Genomic DNA, 20,502 nt, shown 5'->3' with positions numbered 1-20,502 from the left:
AGATGAAAATTTTTCTTTTTTGTAATTAAAACTAACCTTGGCACAATGGACTTACTAAATTTTTAAAATTAAAAATAACCGTAAAAATATGGTGCAAAATATTTGGTAAGTTATGATAAGATTATGTTAGTAGAAGATATTATCATTAATTTTGGTAAAAATATTTCCCTAACAATTTTTTCTCACAACTTTCTCATATATATTTCCTTCCAAATTGAAAATAATTTCCTCCATAATTAAATAACAGATTCCGCCACATGTTCAACTTTTATTGGCAGTGTATAGAAGATTCACACTGAGTGTCACCGTAACATTTTCCTTGACTTGAGCCACAACAAAATAGAAGTATTCCTTATTTATTACACCCATAAAAGCGCGATCCACAGACCTCCAGCTTTGGGCCGAATATATCGACAAAATTTCTCTGACTTGAGATTAATCTCAATTGCCCTCGTATAAATTCGTTGATATGCAAAACACCAATTGGATTTAAATTCCACCCGTCCTGACAAATCTAGGTAGAACGTGTCGAAGCTTGAATGATAATTCTAAGATTCAATTCATTCCAAATGCAATTACCAATCTTACAAGCAGAAGGGAATTAAGCCAATCAAATCCGACAGACTCAGATTGATGAAAGAAAAGCCTCAGTTCTCACTGCTTTCATTTTCTGAACTAAATAATCTAAGAATGCTACTTATAGCAGAGACAAAATTCTGGTAAACTATGTTATACAGGGATGTAGAGTGATATCTCGTTCATCATCCGGAAAAAAAGGGCAACGCAAGGGCACAAGATGGCAAGTCAGAGCGTGTTTTATACGGAATCTAGAGCTCATCCTTAATGCCTTCATCTTCTGCATTGGTTGAAGATTCCTCCTTGGTCTCAGTTTCGGTTTCAGGTTCTTCCGTGTCATCCTCTTCTTCCACAGCTACATCACGGCTGATGTTGAGGCTTGACTTCACTGAATCGTACACACGGGAAGCAAAGTCCTTTGGGTCGTCCAGCAGGAATCCACTCTCGAAAAGTGCTGTCTGGTACATAAGCTTCGCTGTTTGCTTCACACTCTCATCCTGCACAGTTGGATTTTATTACATTTATCAAATTTCATGACAGTCAACCATATAATACCAGAATTGTATAAAAAAATCCGAGTACCACGATAAATAGGGTTTTCAAAAAATATGATTTTTAAGACGAGTTTTATAAAAAAACCATGTTTTTTGTCACGGGTATCTCAAACAAGCATACATTTCGGGAAAGAAACCATACCTCAGGATCTGTGGTTACTCTCTCACGGAGCTCCTTGATGATTGGATGTCTGGGATTAATTTCAAGAACCCTCTTACCACGCATGTAAGCCTGCTTATTTGCATCACTCAGTGTTTGTGATTGCATAATCCTCTCCATGTTCGCACTCCATCCAAATTTAGAAGTCACGACGACACAAGGAGTATCTGCCAAGCGGTTGCTTATCTTAACATCATCTACCTTCTCAGTTGCAAGAGAATTCTTCCACCACTTTGTAAGCTCCTTGAAATTCTCCTTTAGCTCCTTGTCTTTGGAGTCCTTGCCAAGTTTAAGACCCTCCTTTGACACATTTTGGAATTTCTTGTCCTCGTAGTCCATTAGGTATTGCATCAAATACTCATCCACGGGATCCGTGAAGAAAATGACCTGTAAGTAAAGAATTCAGAGTTACAGCAGTTTCATGGAAATGAAATGGTCTCAAACGATCAAGTCTCATGAAAGATAGGTTACAGGTTCCTTGAAAGGCTGAAAATTCTCCGAAGCATATATGACTCAGACATGTTCCGTAAGATTACCTCATAGCCTTTCTTTGTAAGCCTCTCAAGGAAGGGAGAGTTTTCCAACTGCTCCTTGCTGGTTCCTGTTATGTAGAAGATATCCTTTTGTCCAGACTTCATTCTTGCGATATATTTATCCAGGGATGTCAACTTTCCGTCGGATTTTGAACTGTTCCATGGAAGCCAGATTAAGTGAACATGCTTCAGAAAAGACTCAGAGGAGACAAAAGAGTTTGCTAAAAGAGCCGTTCATGTTGAGTTACTTACGTTTCAAATCTAAGAAGCTTGGACAAACGATTCCTGTTTGCAGCATCCTCAATAATGCCGAGTTTAATTGATTTACCAAACTCATTCCAGAACTTTGCGTACTTGCCCTTCTTCTCATCATCGTCGGAGGACTTCTCAACATCTACAACAAAAGTAACCATTACGAAGAAATGAGCAAAGATTCAAGATCCTATTGCTATTTCATTTAAATTTAGTATCAAATAAAGTTTCGAGTGAACCAACCCTTCTTCTCCTTGTCATCAGATTCTTCAGGATCCTCTTCGGCAATCTTGCGGATCATGTCAAGGGCCTTCCTGATCAGTTTCTTTTTAATGGTCTTCAAGCTGCTGTGTTGTTGAAGCATTTCTCTTGACACATTGAGAGGAAGAGTGTCGGAGTCAACAATACCCTGGCAAAAGGTTAAATCATCAAGCCATAGCTAAAACAATAATATCATAGTATTCTATATGCGAAGTTGCAACATCTCCCAGAAGAATTTTCCTTACCATCAAGAAGTTTAGATACTTAGGTAAGAGCTCATCAAATTCATCAGATATAAAGACCCTTCTGACGTACAGCTTCACATTGGCTTTGTTGTTGTTGTAGTAGCTCTCATACAAATCATGAGGAGCCTTTGGAGGAACAAAGAGAACCGCCTTGAACTCAACATCACCTTCAGCGTTGAAGTGACTCCATGCTAATGGCTTTTCCTCGCTAAAGTCCTACAAGATACAAACCCATAATAAAATTAGCCTCTTGGAAAATAGTCTCGTGTTAATATAGTGTAAGACCAGCACGTTTAACTACAGACTTCACCGTCAGACAGTAGACGGTAGACCCATAGCCTACTAAGATAGAGAATTACAGCCTTAGTTCCTCGATTATCATGAGACTGACCCATATGAGATGTTGTGCAGAGTGGTAAGTGGACGACACATAAACTTCAGGTTAAAGTTAGTTGACTGACTAACCTTTGCCAAAGAGTGGTAAAATTTTGTGTACTCTTCTTCGGTGACCTCCTTAGGGCTACGTAGCCATATGGCCTTAACATCATTTAGGAGTTCCCATTCAGAAGTTGTTTCTTTGATGGTTTTTGTTTTCGGTTTCTTCTCAGCTTCCTCATCCTCCTCTTTCTCTTCAGATTCTTCCTCAGAAGTCTCAGCTGTATTACAAGACACGACCAAAAACATGAAAAATTAGTCTCTAACGACAAGGAGGCTGAGTTTTGTCAAACTGATTCAGGATAAGTCCACATACGAGTTTCATCTTCATCACTTGACTCGTCATCATCTGCAGGCACCTCCTTTTCAACCTCCTTGGTTGCCCATAGGGAAATAGGGAAATTAATGAACTCGGAATACTTCTTCACTAGATCCTGAAAATAGCGAAATGTAAAAAAAATTAACAAATGTCTTTCCAGTATAACTTTTCCATATTTCCAATGGAGCCAAAGACTCATTACTCTTTGGTTCTGGATTATGATGGAGTAAAGCAAAATGGCTCACTAAAGTGGCTCTGCTTCTTTCTCTTGTGAAGTAGCAGTCCTTCGATGCAGTTCCCGACGCAATTTTCATCTTGGGTCATTCGGAAACAGCCTCTTTGTGTTTCTAACACAAGGGTAAGGCTGCGTACATCCGACCCCCCCTTACCCCGCAATTTGCGGGAGCCATTGAGGCACTGGGGTAATGTTGTTGTTGTTGTCTTTCCAGTATAACAAAAGTAAAGTTTTAGTAATGTTCTACTCAATGAAAAAGACAATAGAACAGATGTGGAAAGACAACACACGGCTGTAGCAAAGAGAAGTAGATTGTTTCGAAGATATATTCACCAAAAATAAAAGCAGGCCCAACATATATTGTGTTGAAGACAGCTATGTTGAGCAAGAAACTGAATTTAAGGGTTTCAAGTTCCAAATTTGTATCACCTACATTCATTAGAGTTTGTAGTGAATTTGACAGCAAGACCATAAGAGAAAAACTGAATGTGTTGTCAACCAACCTACCAAATCTTTCTAACTAGTAATATCAGTATCGTCCGATTGTTTTGGGAAAGAATTTTAAGTGGAACGAATAAGCAGTAGGAAGCCAACGAAAATTGCCTGACAGGAATACAGGATCATAGCAGAAATTTTGTAGTCGTGAACAAGTGTTCCAGATAATTGGAGAACAAACCAACAAAGATAGAGATGTAGGCCATGAGCTAGCATGGATGATATAGAAAAATACCCACCTTCAATTTAGCTTCCTCCAAGTACTCTCCAGCCTCCTCTCGAAGATGTAATCTGATCTCAGTACCACGGCCTAGAGGTTCGTTCTCTGTGTCCTCAGAAATAGCGAATGCACCATCAGCCTTTGATTCCCAAACATATCTGCAGAATAAGCGATCCACATATAACCACATGATGATGACAGGCACCAACGACAAGCGAAAAAGGGCATAATGAAGATGTTCGGAGCTCACTGTTTGTCATCGTTATGCTTGCTAATAACTTCAACATAGTCAGCAACAAGGTAAACCGAGTAGAACCCAACTCCAAACTGTCCAATCAAGTTAAGGTCTCCACTTGTTTGCATCTTCTCCACAAACGCTGAATTAACCAATACAAATTTACGCATCAGTGATATGACACAAAGCAGAATGCAAGGGTTCATTTTGTCGCAACTGATACTACGAGGAGTTATAGAGTCAAATCCCACCTGAAGTTCCGGATTTTGCGATAGTTCCTAAGTTCTTGATAAGGTCCTCCTTTGTCATACCAATACCTTTGTCACGAATGGAAAGGATTTTCTTCTCTTTATCTAATTTAATCTGCAAACATTAATTCCAAATATAGATTCACGAGTGATAATTAAAATAGAAAATGTAAGGAGAAAAAAAACCAGGCAAAAGATTCATGATAACCTACCAAAATTTCGAGCTTAGCTTGGTCACCTTCGCCAAGCACACCCTTGTCAGTGAGAGCCAGGAACCTAATCTTGTCCAATGCCTAGCAATGTAAAACATCCAGCATTCAGCAGACAGTCATACAACAGCAGTACGGAATTCGTAATAATATTGACATTCAACGATATAACCTTAACGATATACACACAAAACACTTACATCAGAAGCATTGGAGATGAGCTCCCTCAAGAAAATGTCTTTGTTACTGTAAAGAGAGTTGATGATGATGTCCATAAGCCGAGACACCTCAGCCTGGAACTCGAACTTCTCAGCATTGCTGCGAAGTGTTTTCCTTGACATAGATTCCGCCTCCCTACATAAACACCACCATAATCCTCCACATTAGTATTACAAGACTCAAAATTTAATTTTACATTCGGAGCAGAAAGCTCAGGGTTTTGTATACCTTTTGACAACATCAGAATCAGTGGACAAACCACTAGGAACAGCTCCTCCGATCTTCTCCTCAACCTTGGGTGGGTTTGCTAATTCATCTGAATCAACTTCCGCATTCACTTGTATCCTCCTCCCTATGAAACGAAAAAACACAATTTCAATCCATTCACCATCAAAATCCTTTGCAAAGTATCCACTTTTAATCAATTCTCGCTACTCCGCCATATTAGAGGATCGATTTTAAAAATGCCCGGTTATTTGCAGGCTCATATCTCACTCACCAATATTCCCTCCCTTCTCTCCATTTCCATTTCCATTTACATTCCCATTTACATTTTTTCAAAACCCCCGTCACATATATTAAACAGACGTATTGAAATGGGAGGTTTTTTCGAATAGAAAACATTAATGACACTTAAAATGATTACTAAAAATAACAAACTATCGCTCACAATTTCATCAATCCACTAACTACCCAGATCAAATTACACCGATTTTAATAATGGGAAATCATAAAATTCAAATTCCATGGAATACAACTGAGATTTCACATTTTCAAAATTCACCAACTACCCAGATCAAATTACACCGAGTTCTAAAATGGGTAACTTCCGTAATTCAAATTCCAATTAATATAATACCATCAACAGACATCAATAAACCAACATATTACTTAATTGATCATCATAAACCCTACATCGCAAAATTTCACATTTTCAAAAATTTGATAACTACCCAGATCAAATTACACTGAGTTCTTCCAATGAATATAGTTCTATCAACAATACATCAATTAAACAACAATTAACACAGTTGATCATAAACCCTAAATCGCAACATTTCACATTTTGAAAAATCTACTAACTACCCAGATCAAATTACACTGAGTTCTATAATGGGTACTTAACAATATTCAAATTTCAATTAATAAAATACTATATACATACATCAATGAACAATACGTCACTTAATTGATCATAAACCCTACATCGCAACACTTCACATTTTCAAAAATCTACTAACTACCCAGATCAAATTACACTGAGCTCTATAATGGGTACTAAACACTATTCAAAATCATTCAATAAATAACATTAATAAAAAGACAGTCTCACAGACGACAATACCTTGATCCGGAAGAAGGAAGAGAAGGCACAAAAGAAACAAAAAGGACGAAACCGTCCACTTATTCATCATCAATTTCGCAACAATTTACAAATAAACTCTTTGATTAAATTTTCGTTTTAAGAAGATGATGTTGGTTTGAGATCTGAAAAGAGTAATTAAATAAGAGGAAGAAGGTGAAGACTGTGATGATTATAGAGTGGAGTGTGAGATGGGTTGGAGAGGGTGTGAGGTGCCACGTGACTAGTATACTGCCACATCAAGAAGGGATTTTATTGGTTGATTGATGCCACGCTGGAACATCGGACGGCTGATGTGGGATATTGGTTGCGTGGCGGAATGTGATTGGGTGGGAGTACTTGGGTAGACGTGGAGAATGGAAGACTTGACTTGGTTGGGTAAGTCAAGTTTGTTGAGTATGAGAAGGTTCACGAAACTTGTTTCTCGTATATACTCGTATTTTTTCGATTTCTACGTGATCCGTTTATAAAAGCTAAATTTACTTTAGAAAATGTTCCTAAAAATACCTAAAATAATAAAATTTGAGTTTACTAACAGCTAAATTTAATAAAGAACATATTTACAAGAATGAGTAAACTAAATTTGTGATAATATTTTGACAAATTATCCCAAAAATCGATAGAAAATGCATAAACTAAAATTTAAAAGCGTGGATTAGAGATTTCGGCTATTTTAAAAAGTTTTCATTAAGTTTAAGGACATCAGTGATATTATCAACAGATAAGGGGTACCACATAGAACTCTTACAAACATAGGGGTACCCACGTAGAAAAAAAAAATTAAATGATTACCACACTTTTTGTTATTGATATATCAGTACAAGCTAAGTTTAATGACATGTTACTATTCACTGTTTCACAAATATGAGAAAGAAATGGTTGGCAAGAAATTATAACTTTTGTTTTGTTTAGCTCAAACATAAAAAGTTGTCTACAACATAATTAATAGCATTTTAAATTTATATTTCCCTCACAATTTTTTTTTTTCTTTCGAGTTTTGATTCATCGAAAGGAGCTTGAAGCGAAGCACAAATTATCCCACCTTGTCAATGTAGACCACTTTAACCACTCGATCTCTCGTTGTCCAAGTTGATTTGCTTACCTTATATACCACCCTTACTTTACTATGACTAAAACGGAGATTATGCTCTACCAGACACCCATGCTCCATCCACCTATATCGCGAAATTTATGCAGTCTACTCTTGATTTTGTTCAGCAGTTTACGAATTGCATCGCAATAAAGGAGTGGCCTAGTACTAAACATGACAAAGAACTCATTCCTGTTAAATACAGCACTTTTCGGATTGCATAAAGTATTCGATAAGGGAGTGACCTAGTACTAAACATGACATAAAACTCGTTCCATTTCATGCGAGGCGGCTGCGAGGTGGCAATCGGGTAAGTCGGATCCGGTCGGGTTTAGGTCAAGTCAAGTCGGGTCGGGTCATATCGGTTTCGGGACATATCGGGTCGGCATACCCTTTCAGGTCGGGGCGGGTTTGGATCGTTATCGGGTCGGGTCAAATGATGCATCGAGTCGGGTCGGATCATTATCGGGTCCGGTTACTAAATCGCACTACACAATTTTTGACCATTAAATTTAGTTTTTAACCTATTATTTGGCTTAATTACTTCATTATTAAGTCAAAGTATCAATCTAAACACAAAATCACTTTCATTTTGATCAAAATTAAGCTTAGTAATTATCGGTTCAACAATTTAATCGGGTCAGTATCGGGTCGGGTCACTATCGGGTCGGACCGGGTCACTCGTAATCAGACCAAACCGGGTTACGGGTCAGTTTCGGGTCGCAATATTTTCGAGTCCTATCGGGTCGGGTCAGACTTGCCAGCTCTACGGCTGCGGGCTGCCATACAGAACAAGTAGAGTTAACCTCAGAGTAGACTCTTCAACTCAATTGATTCCGAGCTAGGCAATCAATTTTTATTTTTCTCCACCAGCAGTTTTATGTTTTTTTGATTCTGCAATATTTACAAGGATACAGTTGTACAACCCGTCTACAAGATCCATAAAACCTTCGGGTTACATAAGCAGGGAATCGATGGCATACTCCATGGCAGTTTCAGCGTCGCTTCCAATGTCAAGGCTTCTTTGATGCAATGAGATACATTATTGCTGCACCAACCACTGGGTACTGCGTACATACACTTGTATGGTGATTCCAACAATTTGAGCAAATATAATTTTATTAAAAAAACAAATAAAATTACTCCGTAACACGATACCTTAATATAAGGTTGCATGGTAACCCATATGACTACCCACCCAAGGTATGGCAAGTACCTGCTTTTTGGTAGAGGAATCAATCACACATGAATAACGTTACGAATACAATAATACTCCGTAATTTGTATTCAAAACTTAAAAATCAGTAAGCAATTAGACCCTATATGGCTAATATATGCATGCATATAACTATATAAGGCTTAACATATTCCATGACCATATATGTCTCAACGACTACTTGTCGGATAATATGTAGTCCACTATTCTGACTAGGTTGCAAGTGTCGGACACGATAGATGTTGGCATGTCGGCTACGTTTATTTCAGTTTGGTCTAAAATAAAGTGTTGAAGTGTTCAATCGTAATGGACACTTTCAAGTATCAGACACGCAATATGCGAGTAAAGTGAAGTGTCGAGGTAACATAGGTAATCCTTAATCGTTACCATCTCACTCTGCCATACACTTGGTCAAGTGAAAGCCATAGTCGACCTTCAGTGTATGTACCATCTCGGTCATCTTCTGAGTTATTGTCACCTACACGAAAAGAAATACAAGTATATTTTAAAATTTTAATGTATATTAGACACCGATAAAAACAATCGCAACAACTGCTACAAGTACAACCTTTGGTTAGTAGATCGACATCTCCTGTACCTCGTCGTTGGTGGACCTACAATAATTGATGACATAAAAAATGAAATTAGCGACGCAATACATAGACACATGACCCATTCAAGAGAACCACAATCAAAACTAGGGCGCGTTGAGAATACACGGAAATGGAGGAAGTATCTCGTATGACTATTAAGCTAGGGCGCGTTGAGATAAAAAGCGAAATGTGATTCATTACTAGAAAGTTTGAAGTTCTCACCGTGATAACTCTGTGAACGACGAGAGCACTTTCTTCCTAGATACGAAACGAACATGCAAAGAGAAAAGAGCTATAATATATAAATAAGGGAATGTGTAAAAGAGACCGAATTAAGCTTCGAGATATAATTTTTTTTTTTTCGGTATAACTTACTCCGTAAGAGAAACTTACATTGACTTTGAACACCACAATTTCTCCAATTGGAACTGGAGCCTTATTCTTTTGTAGCCATAAAATGTCCCCCTACGCAAGAAATATATACATGTGATACTAAATTTTTTTTATTTCCAAAGGGTGATACATGCATATAGTGAAGAAGATCGCTCCGATCCGATGAGTCCGATCCATATAAGTTCACATGTAAGTGTCTCGTAAAAAGAGAAAGTAAGATAATTAATCACTTTACAATGCCAATGAATTGTTAAGCACCAGCTGCCAAAAAAAAATGCCAATGAATTGTTCTCATTTTGTCGTCGATTTTAGAATGAAATCTCATTTGCGTTTATGAGGTGGAAATGTGGAATGCCTTATCCTCGTGGATTAGGGCCTATAAAACCCAAGTCGTATTCTAATAAATACGAAACTTTTTGAAGAAAAATCTAACAGTGGTGGAGCTAGGGGGGGCTAGCAGAGGCGGTCGCCCCCCTGACGGATGAAATTTTCGAAGTTTTTAGTTAAATTTTTCGAAATTTTTTCGAGGGTGCCTTATGAAATTAATCGTTCCCCCCCCCCCCCCCCTAAAATTTTTCGCCCCCCCTAAGTTCAAATCCTGGCTCCGCCACAACAACATTGTTGTTGTTTGTGGCTCATCAACCTATTTAGGTCAATATGATATTTTACACAAAAACATTCTACAACAATAAAAAGTTTTAATGGATCTTAAACCTCCCACCACATCTTTTTTTCTCTCCTATATCACATAAAAAGACAATAAAATCATCCACACTAACAAAAAGATCTATTCTAAAGTTTTGTGGAACTTATCATATTTGGATGAGTTTCACAAAAAGTCATCTTTTGGTGTAAGACGATTTTCCACAAAATTGTGTTAAATCCATATATATTACCATGAAAGTAATTATTATTAAATCCATTTTACAAATGTACTGTAAAGCCACCTTGTATGAATATTAAGGTAATGAGAATTGAGAATAAGAGTTAGCTCAAGTGGTAAAAGTTTTCTTACTCAGTTGAAAGTTCGATTCTCACCGGCAACATAGTGCGCTTATTTGAAAAAAAAAATGAATACTCCTTATTAAGGTAATAGTGGTAAGAGCATCTCCAATGATTGAGAAAAAGGACTTGCTTACAATTTTAAGAAATTGCAAGTTAGTAGCTCAACCATTGGAGTAAGCCAAATAGATTAGCTTTGCTCAAAAAAATTTGGGATATTCTCTCGTGTACCCCTGAACTTTTTCGTTTTCTATTGTGTACCCCTCGTTTTTCATAAAAAATCTTTGACCGACAATAATTCTCTTTTACGAGTTCAGGAAATGGTAATTTTTTTTTTCAAACTAATTATCTCGTCAAGGCCTTCAATTTGAAAAAAAAATCCACCGCTTTTTAAACTCGTAGCCGGTAGTTATGGTTGGTCAAACATTTTTTAACCAATAAACTTTGACCGACCATAATTCCCGACTATGAGTTGAAACGTCGGTGAATTTTTTTTTCACACGGAAGACCTCTTAAAGACGGTCAATTTGAAAAAAAAGTTTATCGTATTCTGAACTTGTAGCCAAGAGTTATTGACGGTCAAAGTTTTTTTGCATGAAAAGAGGGTATATCATAGAAAATGAAAAAGTTGAGGGGTACACGAGAGAATATCCCAAAAAATTTTGAGCTAGTAACTCCATGGAGCTACTTACTTTAGTAGACCCACAAAACTCATTTATAGTGTTTTAATTTTATATTTAGAAATTTAAAATTGAATAAAAAAATAGGAGAGTGTGTTAGGTGGGTAAAAGCTAGTAGGAAATTGGCTTCACTGTTGGAGTAAGTTATAGCTTGAAATGATTGTAGCTCAAAAAAATGATATGGCAAAGGTAACCTAGTACCAACTAGCTTACCATTATAGATGCTCTAAGGTGGTAGTAAGAGGTAACCTTACGAAATGCAGGGCCCATGCTGGCATGGTACACAATGGCAAAAGGAGGTTCACATCCGGCAAGTAATATCACCAATTTCCAAGCCATGAAAGCCGATGCTATAAACACTCCTATATCAATTTCATCGAAATACAATTAAAGACTACATTCGCCTACTAAACCATTACTCCATCCTTTCGAATCATTTTCATACGTTTGTTTAAAAAAACCATATATATGAAACTAATTTGAAAGAACGGAGTACAAACAATTTGCATGTTACCAAAAAATTATGATTAAGAAAAAAGGTTTATTTGAACATGTAAAAATACAATAACTCTTGTTTATAAACGTTGTAAATTAAAACGATTGCTCGTATACACCATCCCCCCCAAAAAAATGTTGATTTGGATACACTTTCGTTGTAAAATTATTCTTAGTTGTAATGATTGTAAATGAAAATCACAAATTCTCATTATAGACGAGAGATATCCGTTAATAGTTGTAGACGGGCCAAATATCAACCTACTTTAAACCTAAGACAAACAACAAGTTGCATGGTGGAGCCCAAAAATATTACCACTTTAAGTATATTGCATAGATATATCCGTCTATAGTGAGAGACTAATTGAATGAAAATTTGCATGCATAAGTTTGGAAAAGTACCTGAAGAGATTAGTTGTGTAGCTAAACGTCTCATTTGATCTTGATTATATGAATAATAATCTGGTTTCTTTTCTTCCGGAGTTGTTGCTATTTCTTAATTATGGTGAAATTTACAAACGGAGTACAATATGTGTCTAAAAAAAAAATACAAACGGAGTACAATAGTGCAAGCGGTGCAAACTGCAAATGCTAAATGATTTTTACTTGAATTTCCAACATATGAAACCATGCATTTTAGTCCACGTTACAAGAGTGCTTCGTGGACTTCTGTGCGCGCATCCACATTTCTAGTACTCGCATCGTCCATTTCCTTCATTCGTTTATTTTTGGTTTAGAACAGAAACAAAGGAAAGAGTAGGTAGCTAATTATTAGATGATAGATGGTCTAAATTGAGGGTGACGAATCAAATTGTACGTTTATTAAAGACATTCCTAACATAGAAAGATAAACGATTGACTAAGACACCCAAAAACAGAATAGGCAAATAATTAATTGGGATGGGAGGAGTATATTAAAGTCTTTCCATCTTAATTATTTGATTACCTTTTATATTCATTAAAGATAAATAAATGATGGAACAGATGGAGTAGTAGATACAGAGTACTTTAAAGAATGGAAAATGAGATGGCGACACCGGGTGTTACTCAAATTGAGCGACACCCGGGATATTATTGTAATTTACTTAGGTATTTTGCTTCCCCTCCATAAAAATTCAAATTTCAAACTAATTAGTGTTAAAGGGCAATTTAGGAACTTAAGATTAATTAAATATTTTAACAATATTGATAAATGGAAGATTTGTGCGATATTTTATGCTATATTGGTGAAACCATACTTCTACATTAGTGATCTTTCCTTTCACCACGATGAAATTGAAGAAACTGACGGGCTATACATTTAGATGTCTAACAAACTACTCCGAAATTGGCTGAATTGTAAAAAAACTCGGGCGATGAACTGTAAAAAAGCTGGAAATCTGAAAGTGCAGAGTCGGGAGAAAGTGATTGAGACGTAACTGGTACATTCCTGTGTAAGAATTATGGGCCTAAATACGATCTATGTGGACAAATTATTAATTCAGTAATAATTGTATTTATGTGCTATCTATTAAGTTAAGCCCAAATATAAAGTGATCCACTACGGTGTATTAAATATGGGCTTATTTACGTCTTAAAAAGTATGGGTCAGTCTATTATCTAAGTGTAGATACCCATTAGGTTTGCTAATGCATGATGGGCGCATTAGATTAAGGAGACTATAAATAGTCACTTGGGTTATGGTCCCTGGTAGCACACAATAACCTAATCTCCCCGCATCCCATCAGTAGAGAGATCCCAACGGTATGTGTGTCTACTAGAAGACCTAATCCTGAAGACCGTCCTTCAGACGGTTTATTCCCACCTCTCGTCATGCAATCAGGTACGCTTCCGCTCTACAATTTATACCGACTAATTTAGTATGAAGTTATTGGTGTCTATTCGGATTAATTCTAACAAGTGGTATCAGAGCCACCTTCATATTAAATTATTTGGGATAAATTTAGTTTATACGGTGGATTTATCATGTGTGGTTTATGTTAAATCTATACGCATGATTAAATCGCTCATACGGATATTTGATGAGTTCTGTTAATTAAAATTTATCTAAAGTTTGCTTATTAGTGCAATTGTACACATGTCGATAGAGATGATTAGATGGTTGTTTTACAGCCATGTTTTATGTGTGTATGTTTGTAATCAGACATTAGCACTATTGTGAATCTAGGTTTTGGGGTTTAGAGTATAATCACTGTCGATGATTATGCCATCAGTCGTAAGTATTAAGGAGTCCAACGCCTTTTGGTTTCACACCCAGTAAAAAGACAAAATAAATTGTGTCGACCATGTTGCGTTTATGAATGCAGAATTGATTACACTTGGGGCATGACAATTATATTTATCTTGCATATCAGTTTGTATAAACATGGGATATGTGGGTATATGGGAGACAACTGTACTGTTGTTAATTTAGTTTTGTTTTAATGATGACTATAACTATACTCTGGTGATTCCATATTTACATATGGTTTTATGTATTTAGCTGAGGTTTTTGTGAATTTGCTGCCTCCATATTACTCCTTGTTCAATAAGAAATGTTTGGGTTAAAATAAGATTTACAGATGATCAATGAGTATGTAATAATTGCCTTAACCGTGGAATAAGTGGCCTTTTCACTACGTTGAGTAGCAAAGCTTCCAGTGGTGTTATAGTTTGATGATAATGGTTTATGGTGGATAAGTATTGTTTTTTGGCCACCAATTCATTGTTATGCTATTCAGTTCTTGTCTTGGGATTGCGGCTTCGGTTTAATAATTTGGGAGTTCGACATGATTTAGTGTATGCCTTCTTTCTGTTTGGACTCCACTAAATTCTTTTTGGTTATACGTGGTTGGAGTTCATGGTTCGCTTATTAATTACACGTGATAATAATCTTCAGATATTATGGATATGGAACTTTTGGTTTGTTTGGTTTATGAATATAGCATAATTATGTGTCCATAATTTTATAAGGGGATGTTCAGGGCTTGGACAAGTGAAATTAAGGATATATACTTGTATGGTCTATTAATTTTAGAGACTTATATGACTAAGGAACTATTTTGATATAGTTTTGTATATTATCATTAAAGGATAAGTCACTTGTCAATTAAGACTTGTGTTTTGATTTAATAATTGGCGATCAGTTTTATAATAACGGGTCTAATATTTTAGGTTGTTTGATCGACACAATAAGTTGTCAAAGTAACCTCTATTGTGTAAGTTGAATGATTTAGAATATTATGACTACAATTGTGTGATTGAGTTTAAATGCGGATAATGGTCGGCCCAAAGGAAGGCTATTATTTGGCGAAATTCATCATACTTGTGGTGGTAAGTATGTAACAATTGTAAGGTTTCCATGTGAATATTAAGTCGGCCCAAAGGAAGGCTTAATGTTTGACGTGAATTTATATTGTTATCTTGATCACTACACCAAGATGACCACTTACAAGTTAATTTTATGTCCAAAGACTAAATTTAATGTTGTGCTAGGTGTCTTGTGTTGATGGGGATGTCAATATTTGAATCTGAAAATCAAGTTAAGGGAGTGTCGTTATGTTTATGACACTCATAAGGATTATGCCCATAAAACTTTTAAATTGTATAAATTCAATTCTTTGGACTAGTGTGTGTAATTCATGCGAATAATGGTCAGCCCAAAGGAAGACCATTATTTGGCCGAATTGCATATACACGTTGGGTAATAAATATGTGACGATTATTTGGTTTTTCATGTGAATATTAAGTCAGCCCAAAGGAAGGCTTAATATTCGACGTGAGATTATCATCAATATTTGATTACAATTACTAAAGAATGATGTCTTAACTAGTTAATATTTATGTTCACTAACTAAATATTAATTTTGCAAGGACACTTTAATTATTTAAATTTATTCAAAATATAAGGATATTGTTTTGTTCACTCAATTAGCATTGATGCTCATTATATCTGTCATATTCTTGCCACATTCTCAATTCGGATGAGACCATTTATTAAATGAATGGTAAGAGAATGTAAATATTTATTTCGGGTCGCGATAATCTAAATATTGCTTTAAGAATGTATAATTCTGCTTCTCATAAGGTAAAGTTATCGTAAGGACTAAGGTATGTAACTTTGAGAAGTATTACATTCAAAATGCATAAGTTTAGTGATTATTCGATTTTAGGGAAATATTTAAGGGCATTGTTTCAGTTATCCAGTTAAGGTAATTCAGTTAATTAAGAAGCTACAAAAGTAAAACTCAAAGAAATAAGAACAAACATAAGGTTAGACTTTTTTTTAGTCCTTGGTTTGTTAAGAGTTTGGACACACAAGGAAAATCTAGTACCAGTTTTAACGCTTGGCGTGTCGGTAAAGTTTAACTTCTCATTCGGTTTGTCTAAGGTTAATTTTTATATCCAACCATGTTTGGTGGGTGAATTTGGTTTTTCCACCCACATAAGTATATTGATGCAAGTATAACTAAATATGACAAGCCAAGTGATGATGAAAGATTCATCTATTTGGGGCAAGCTAAGTCATCATCTGAGTTTGAGACAGTCAACTAATTTAGTTATCATTAATGACTTATTCTTTTATTTGTATGTGGAAAATACTATCGGTACCGCCTTTAGGTGAAAAGGGTTATTTTTCGTATGGACAAATTTGGTTTCTTGTCTATTGAGAAATAATTAATTTTGTGTTTTCCTAATTCAAATAAGGGTGAACCTATCATTTTTGATAACTTTATATAGTTTAGATTGGAATCTCTTTCAAGTAAACTTGCACTAAAGTTCAATGGATATAAAGAAGAATTATGAAACTATAATTTCTCTTCGGTATGACACATTAAAAGGGAAATTAAAGTTGTGTCAAAATGAAATTGTTGACCCCTTTACTTCGGATATTCATATTTAAGTGTTAAAGGGAGAAGATTAGATACCATTTTTTTTTTAAATGTCTCATTATTAACATATATACGGGAAGGTGAACCATTTTACATCTAAATATTAATGGTTTAAATTATTATGTTAATTTGTAGACGGATTTTAGGCATGGATATCTAAATCTCATTTGTGAGAACTGAGAAGTTTTAAGTTCTTGACGTTTTCAGTGATATTTGACTGAGTTATTTTACTCAGTAAAGAAATAATTATGTCATCTTTGATCTAACATCTAAGTGTTAATACTTTGGCAAATGACTATTAAGGATCACAACGTCAAGGTTATTTTAAAGAATTTCTAGAGGAGTTTGATCTTGTATTTGATATTATATTACACCATATGAGGATTCTTAATATGGATGGTGTAGTATGTATGCAAACAAGATCATAAGGCCTGGTAAGGAGTGTGATTATTCATACTCTTTTCCATATTACTCTAGTTATAAGTTCTTAAGATTGCAGCTATCTCTGGATAAATTTCTAACAATACCATTGACTATTTAATTATAGTGTAAATAATGTACACATCCGGTATGTCCAACTAATTAAGGTTGAGGTTTAAAAGTCATAAGGTTAATAGTTGGACTTAAGGAGAGTCAATGACTATTTTGTTGGATAGTACTTAAGGTTTAAGGGTAATAAGGTAATGATCCCACAATAAAGCTATTTAAGACGGAAATTAAGGGGTTCATTGAGAATATTGAGTTTGAGTGGGAGAAAAGGTAATTGACATTGTTTCAAGTCTCCTTAAACAGGATTATAAGATCAATTTGGTTGGACAAACTCAACTATCTCAATAACCAATTTATTAGAAGATCCACATAATAAGGTATACAACTACATTAATTACATTATTTTCCTATATGGATAAAAATGGACAACAATGTAGTGACAGACTAACTAGTTGTAATAAGAGTTAGATAATGGAATGGTAAAGATGATTTAATCTCCTTTTGCCAAACCATTGAAGGTCCTAACTCATATAAGTGGATTGATACTATAAAGAAATTAAGTTATTTGATGGAGGATGATATTTGGACCTTGTTTCATTACCTAAAGTTTTCAGATATATTGGTTTCAAATATTTATTTGTTACCAAGAAGGGCTGAAAAGGTAATGTGACAGTTAGTATCATTTTGTTGATAATGACTATAAGGATATTTTGGCATATTCGGTTTTTCGGTTACGTTGGATGAATGTTAAAGATTTGTCTCTTAATGATGACATTGATGAAGTTATTCAGTGCAACAACTACGACTTTGATGCAATAGAATCGAAGTAGATGTTATGCAAATTAAGGTAATTCATCCAATAAAGCTCAAGTAAGGTTTTCTATCATTTATAAATCTGCCATGCTATCATCTTAATTAATATTAGATGAATCTGTTAGATGATTGCAGATAATAAATATTTAGTGGGAGTGTGAAAATTATTTCTAGTTAATACCCTTTCAGTTAAGGAGACAAATTAGTCTCAAATGCCCTAAGGAAAATATTCAGAAAAATTCATTAATGCTTAAATTCATCTGTCTCAGGAAATATTAATGTGTTTAAGTATTATGATATATATTTAGCTTGTATGCGTTTGGATATTGCGTACATTCTAAAGTTTGTTGGACAGATATTAAGGCAATACGGATTAGGATCTTAGATCCACTAAGGGCAGCCAAATATGGTTTTTTTTTTATATTTGGAACAAAACATTATTTATAGGAGATCGATTCAGGTTGAGATCATTCGGTAATTCGACTCCTAGTTTGTTACTAACATTTGTCTTAAGGCTGCAAATTCGGTACGGTATTGAAAGACCACTTAAGTAATTTATGACAAATGTGCAGTTACTGTAAAGTTTCTAATAACAAAATAAGTGATGTATTGTTTAAGAAACAATTCAGAGTGAAAAGGTGTCAATTATACATATTGATACAAACTCCATTTTGCGGATCCGCTTACTAAGGAATTAACACCCACGGTCTTTCTTGAGCTAATTGCTCAAATGGGTGTTTCAGTTTTAAGGAAATTCAGTTTAAGTGGGAGTTTGTCATGTTAGACACATTAAAGTTTACGGTTATTAAGTTCTGCAGAAATAAGGTTTTCGGTTTTAGGTTTACGGTTTCACTCTGTCTTATTTTGGTTGATCTCACTAAGGTGGACCAGTTGAAAATATGCATATAGGGATCACATTCGGATGCTATTTTCATGCTGCACTCCCATGCTCGATTCATGTCGTTGGTTATATTGACATATGTGACCATTGAGGGTCCTGCTACGACAAACTGGAGCAAAGGCCGCTTTGATCCTATGTTGGTATGATTGATGGATCGAATTGCTTAAGACGGTTAGATTGTTTGATAGCATTTTTGAGCTCACTACGGTTATTGTAAATACAATTATGAGGTGTCACACATATATCGATCTATTTGGCCCAAGTGGGAGATTGTAAGAATTATGGGCCTAAATACGATCTATGTGGACAAATTATTAATTCAGTAATAATTGTATTTATGTGCTATCTATTAAGTTAAGCCCAAATATAAAGTGATCCACTACGGTGTATTAAATATGGGCTTATTTACGTCTTAAAAAGTATGGGTCAGTCTATTATCTAAGTGTAGATACCCATTAGGTTTGCTAATGCATGATGGGCGCATTAGATTAAGGAGACTATAAATAGTCACCTGGGTTATGGTCCCTGGTAGCACACAATAACCTAATCTCCCCGCATCCCATCAGTAGAGAGATCCCAACGGTATGTGTGTCTACTAGAAGACCTAATCCTGAAGACCGTCCTTCAGACGGTTTATTCCCACCTCTCGTCATGCAATCAGGTACGCTTCCGCTCTACAATTTATACCGACTAATTTAGTATGAAGTTATTGGTGTCTATTCGGATTAATTCTAACATACTGCACTAATTTTATGCTGGATTTAGGTCATATTAATCATGCTTAATTAGTTGTGCATTAGAATTAAGAAGTTCGAACACTCATGTTAGAGCACCCACAATAGAGAGGAGGTTACATTCCTCTTATTTTTTCACTCACCCTCTATTTTCATGACACCTCAATATCTTTTCATTTACCTTATTTTTCATTATTATCATTCTCTTCCTTTATCTCCACTAGTTTTCTTACCACAATAGAGAGGATCCTCTTAAATTGTTAATCTTACCTTAAATAATATCATATTTGATAAATAAATAAATTAAACACAAAGAAAATAATGGTTGGTTAGTGGGCACTAGGGCCAATGTTTTCTTTCCTCTACTTTCCTCTAAAAGTAGAGGAAGTAATCATCTTCCTCTTACTAAGAGGACATATAACATATGCCTCACAATAGAGAGGATGTTCTTTTAAAAGAGAGAGAGGGTTAAGAGGATGCCCAATCCTCTCTATTGTGGGTGCTCTTACAATTGCCTAATTCTTTTTTTTTTTTGCAGGCAATTGCCTAATTCTCTATACAAACAAACGAAACAATCTTAATGATGATTACAATTCTATTCATATTTAGGCATGTACTCCGCCATTACTGCACTAATTTTGTTTTCAAAGCTCTCCGCTTACAGGT

At 35.4% G+C, this 20,502-nt stretch overlaps 1 protein-coding gene across 1 annotated transcript; it reads right to left on the bottom strand.

The window, feature by feature from the left end:
• Positions 1 to 535: 535 nt before the first annotated feature.
• LOC141586576 (endoplasmin homolog) lies at positions 536 to 6,784 on the bottom strand. The gene is made up of 15 exons (XM_074407864.1): positions 6,542 to 6,784; positions 5,425 to 5,548; positions 5,178 to 5,331; positions 4,981 to 5,061; positions 4,772 to 4,883; positions 4,536 to 4,662; positions 4,305 to 4,443; positions 3,333 to 3,450; positions 3,047 to 3,237; positions 2,582 to 2,797; positions 2,319 to 2,484; positions 2,076 to 2,217; positions 1,827 to 1,977; positions 1,273 to 1,677; positions 536 to 1,073 (listed from the first exon to the last, which is right to left on the bottom strand). The coding sequence occupies exons 1-15, from the start codon at positions 6,609 to 6,611 to the stop codon at positions 828 to 830; spliced, it is 2,442 nt and encodes an 813-aa protein (XP_074263965.1). The 5' UTR covers positions 6,612 to 6,784; the 3' UTR covers positions 536 to 827.
• Positions 6,785 to 20,502: the final 13,718 nt, after the last annotated feature.

Source organism: Silene latifolia, chromosome 6, assembly GCF_048544455.1.
Source record: "Silene latifolia isolate original U9 population chromosome 6, ASM4854445v1, whole genome shotgun sequence".
NCBI classification, from domain to species: Eukaryota; Viridiplantae; Streptophyta; class Magnoliopsida; order Caryophyllales; family Caryophyllaceae; genus Silene; species Silene latifolia.
Note: the sequence above shows the minus strand (reverse complement) of the source record. Positions and strands in the feature narration are given on the sequence as shown.

Excerpts from the sequence above, each read along its gene's own strand:
- LOC141586576 (XM_074407864.1), bottom strand. The coding sequence starts at position 6,611 with ATGATGAATAAGTGGACGGTTTCGTCCTTTTTGTTTCTTTTGTGCCTT. Across the intron at positions 5,549-6,541 it reads CTTCCTTCTTCCGGATCAAG|GGAGGAGGATACAAGTGAAT; the intron begins GTATTGTCGTCT and ends TTCGTTTCATAG. Across the intron at positions 3,451-4,304 it reads TGGAGGAAGCTAAATTGAAG|GATCTAGTGAAGAAGTATTC; the intron begins GTGGGTATTTTT and ends CGCTATTTTCAG.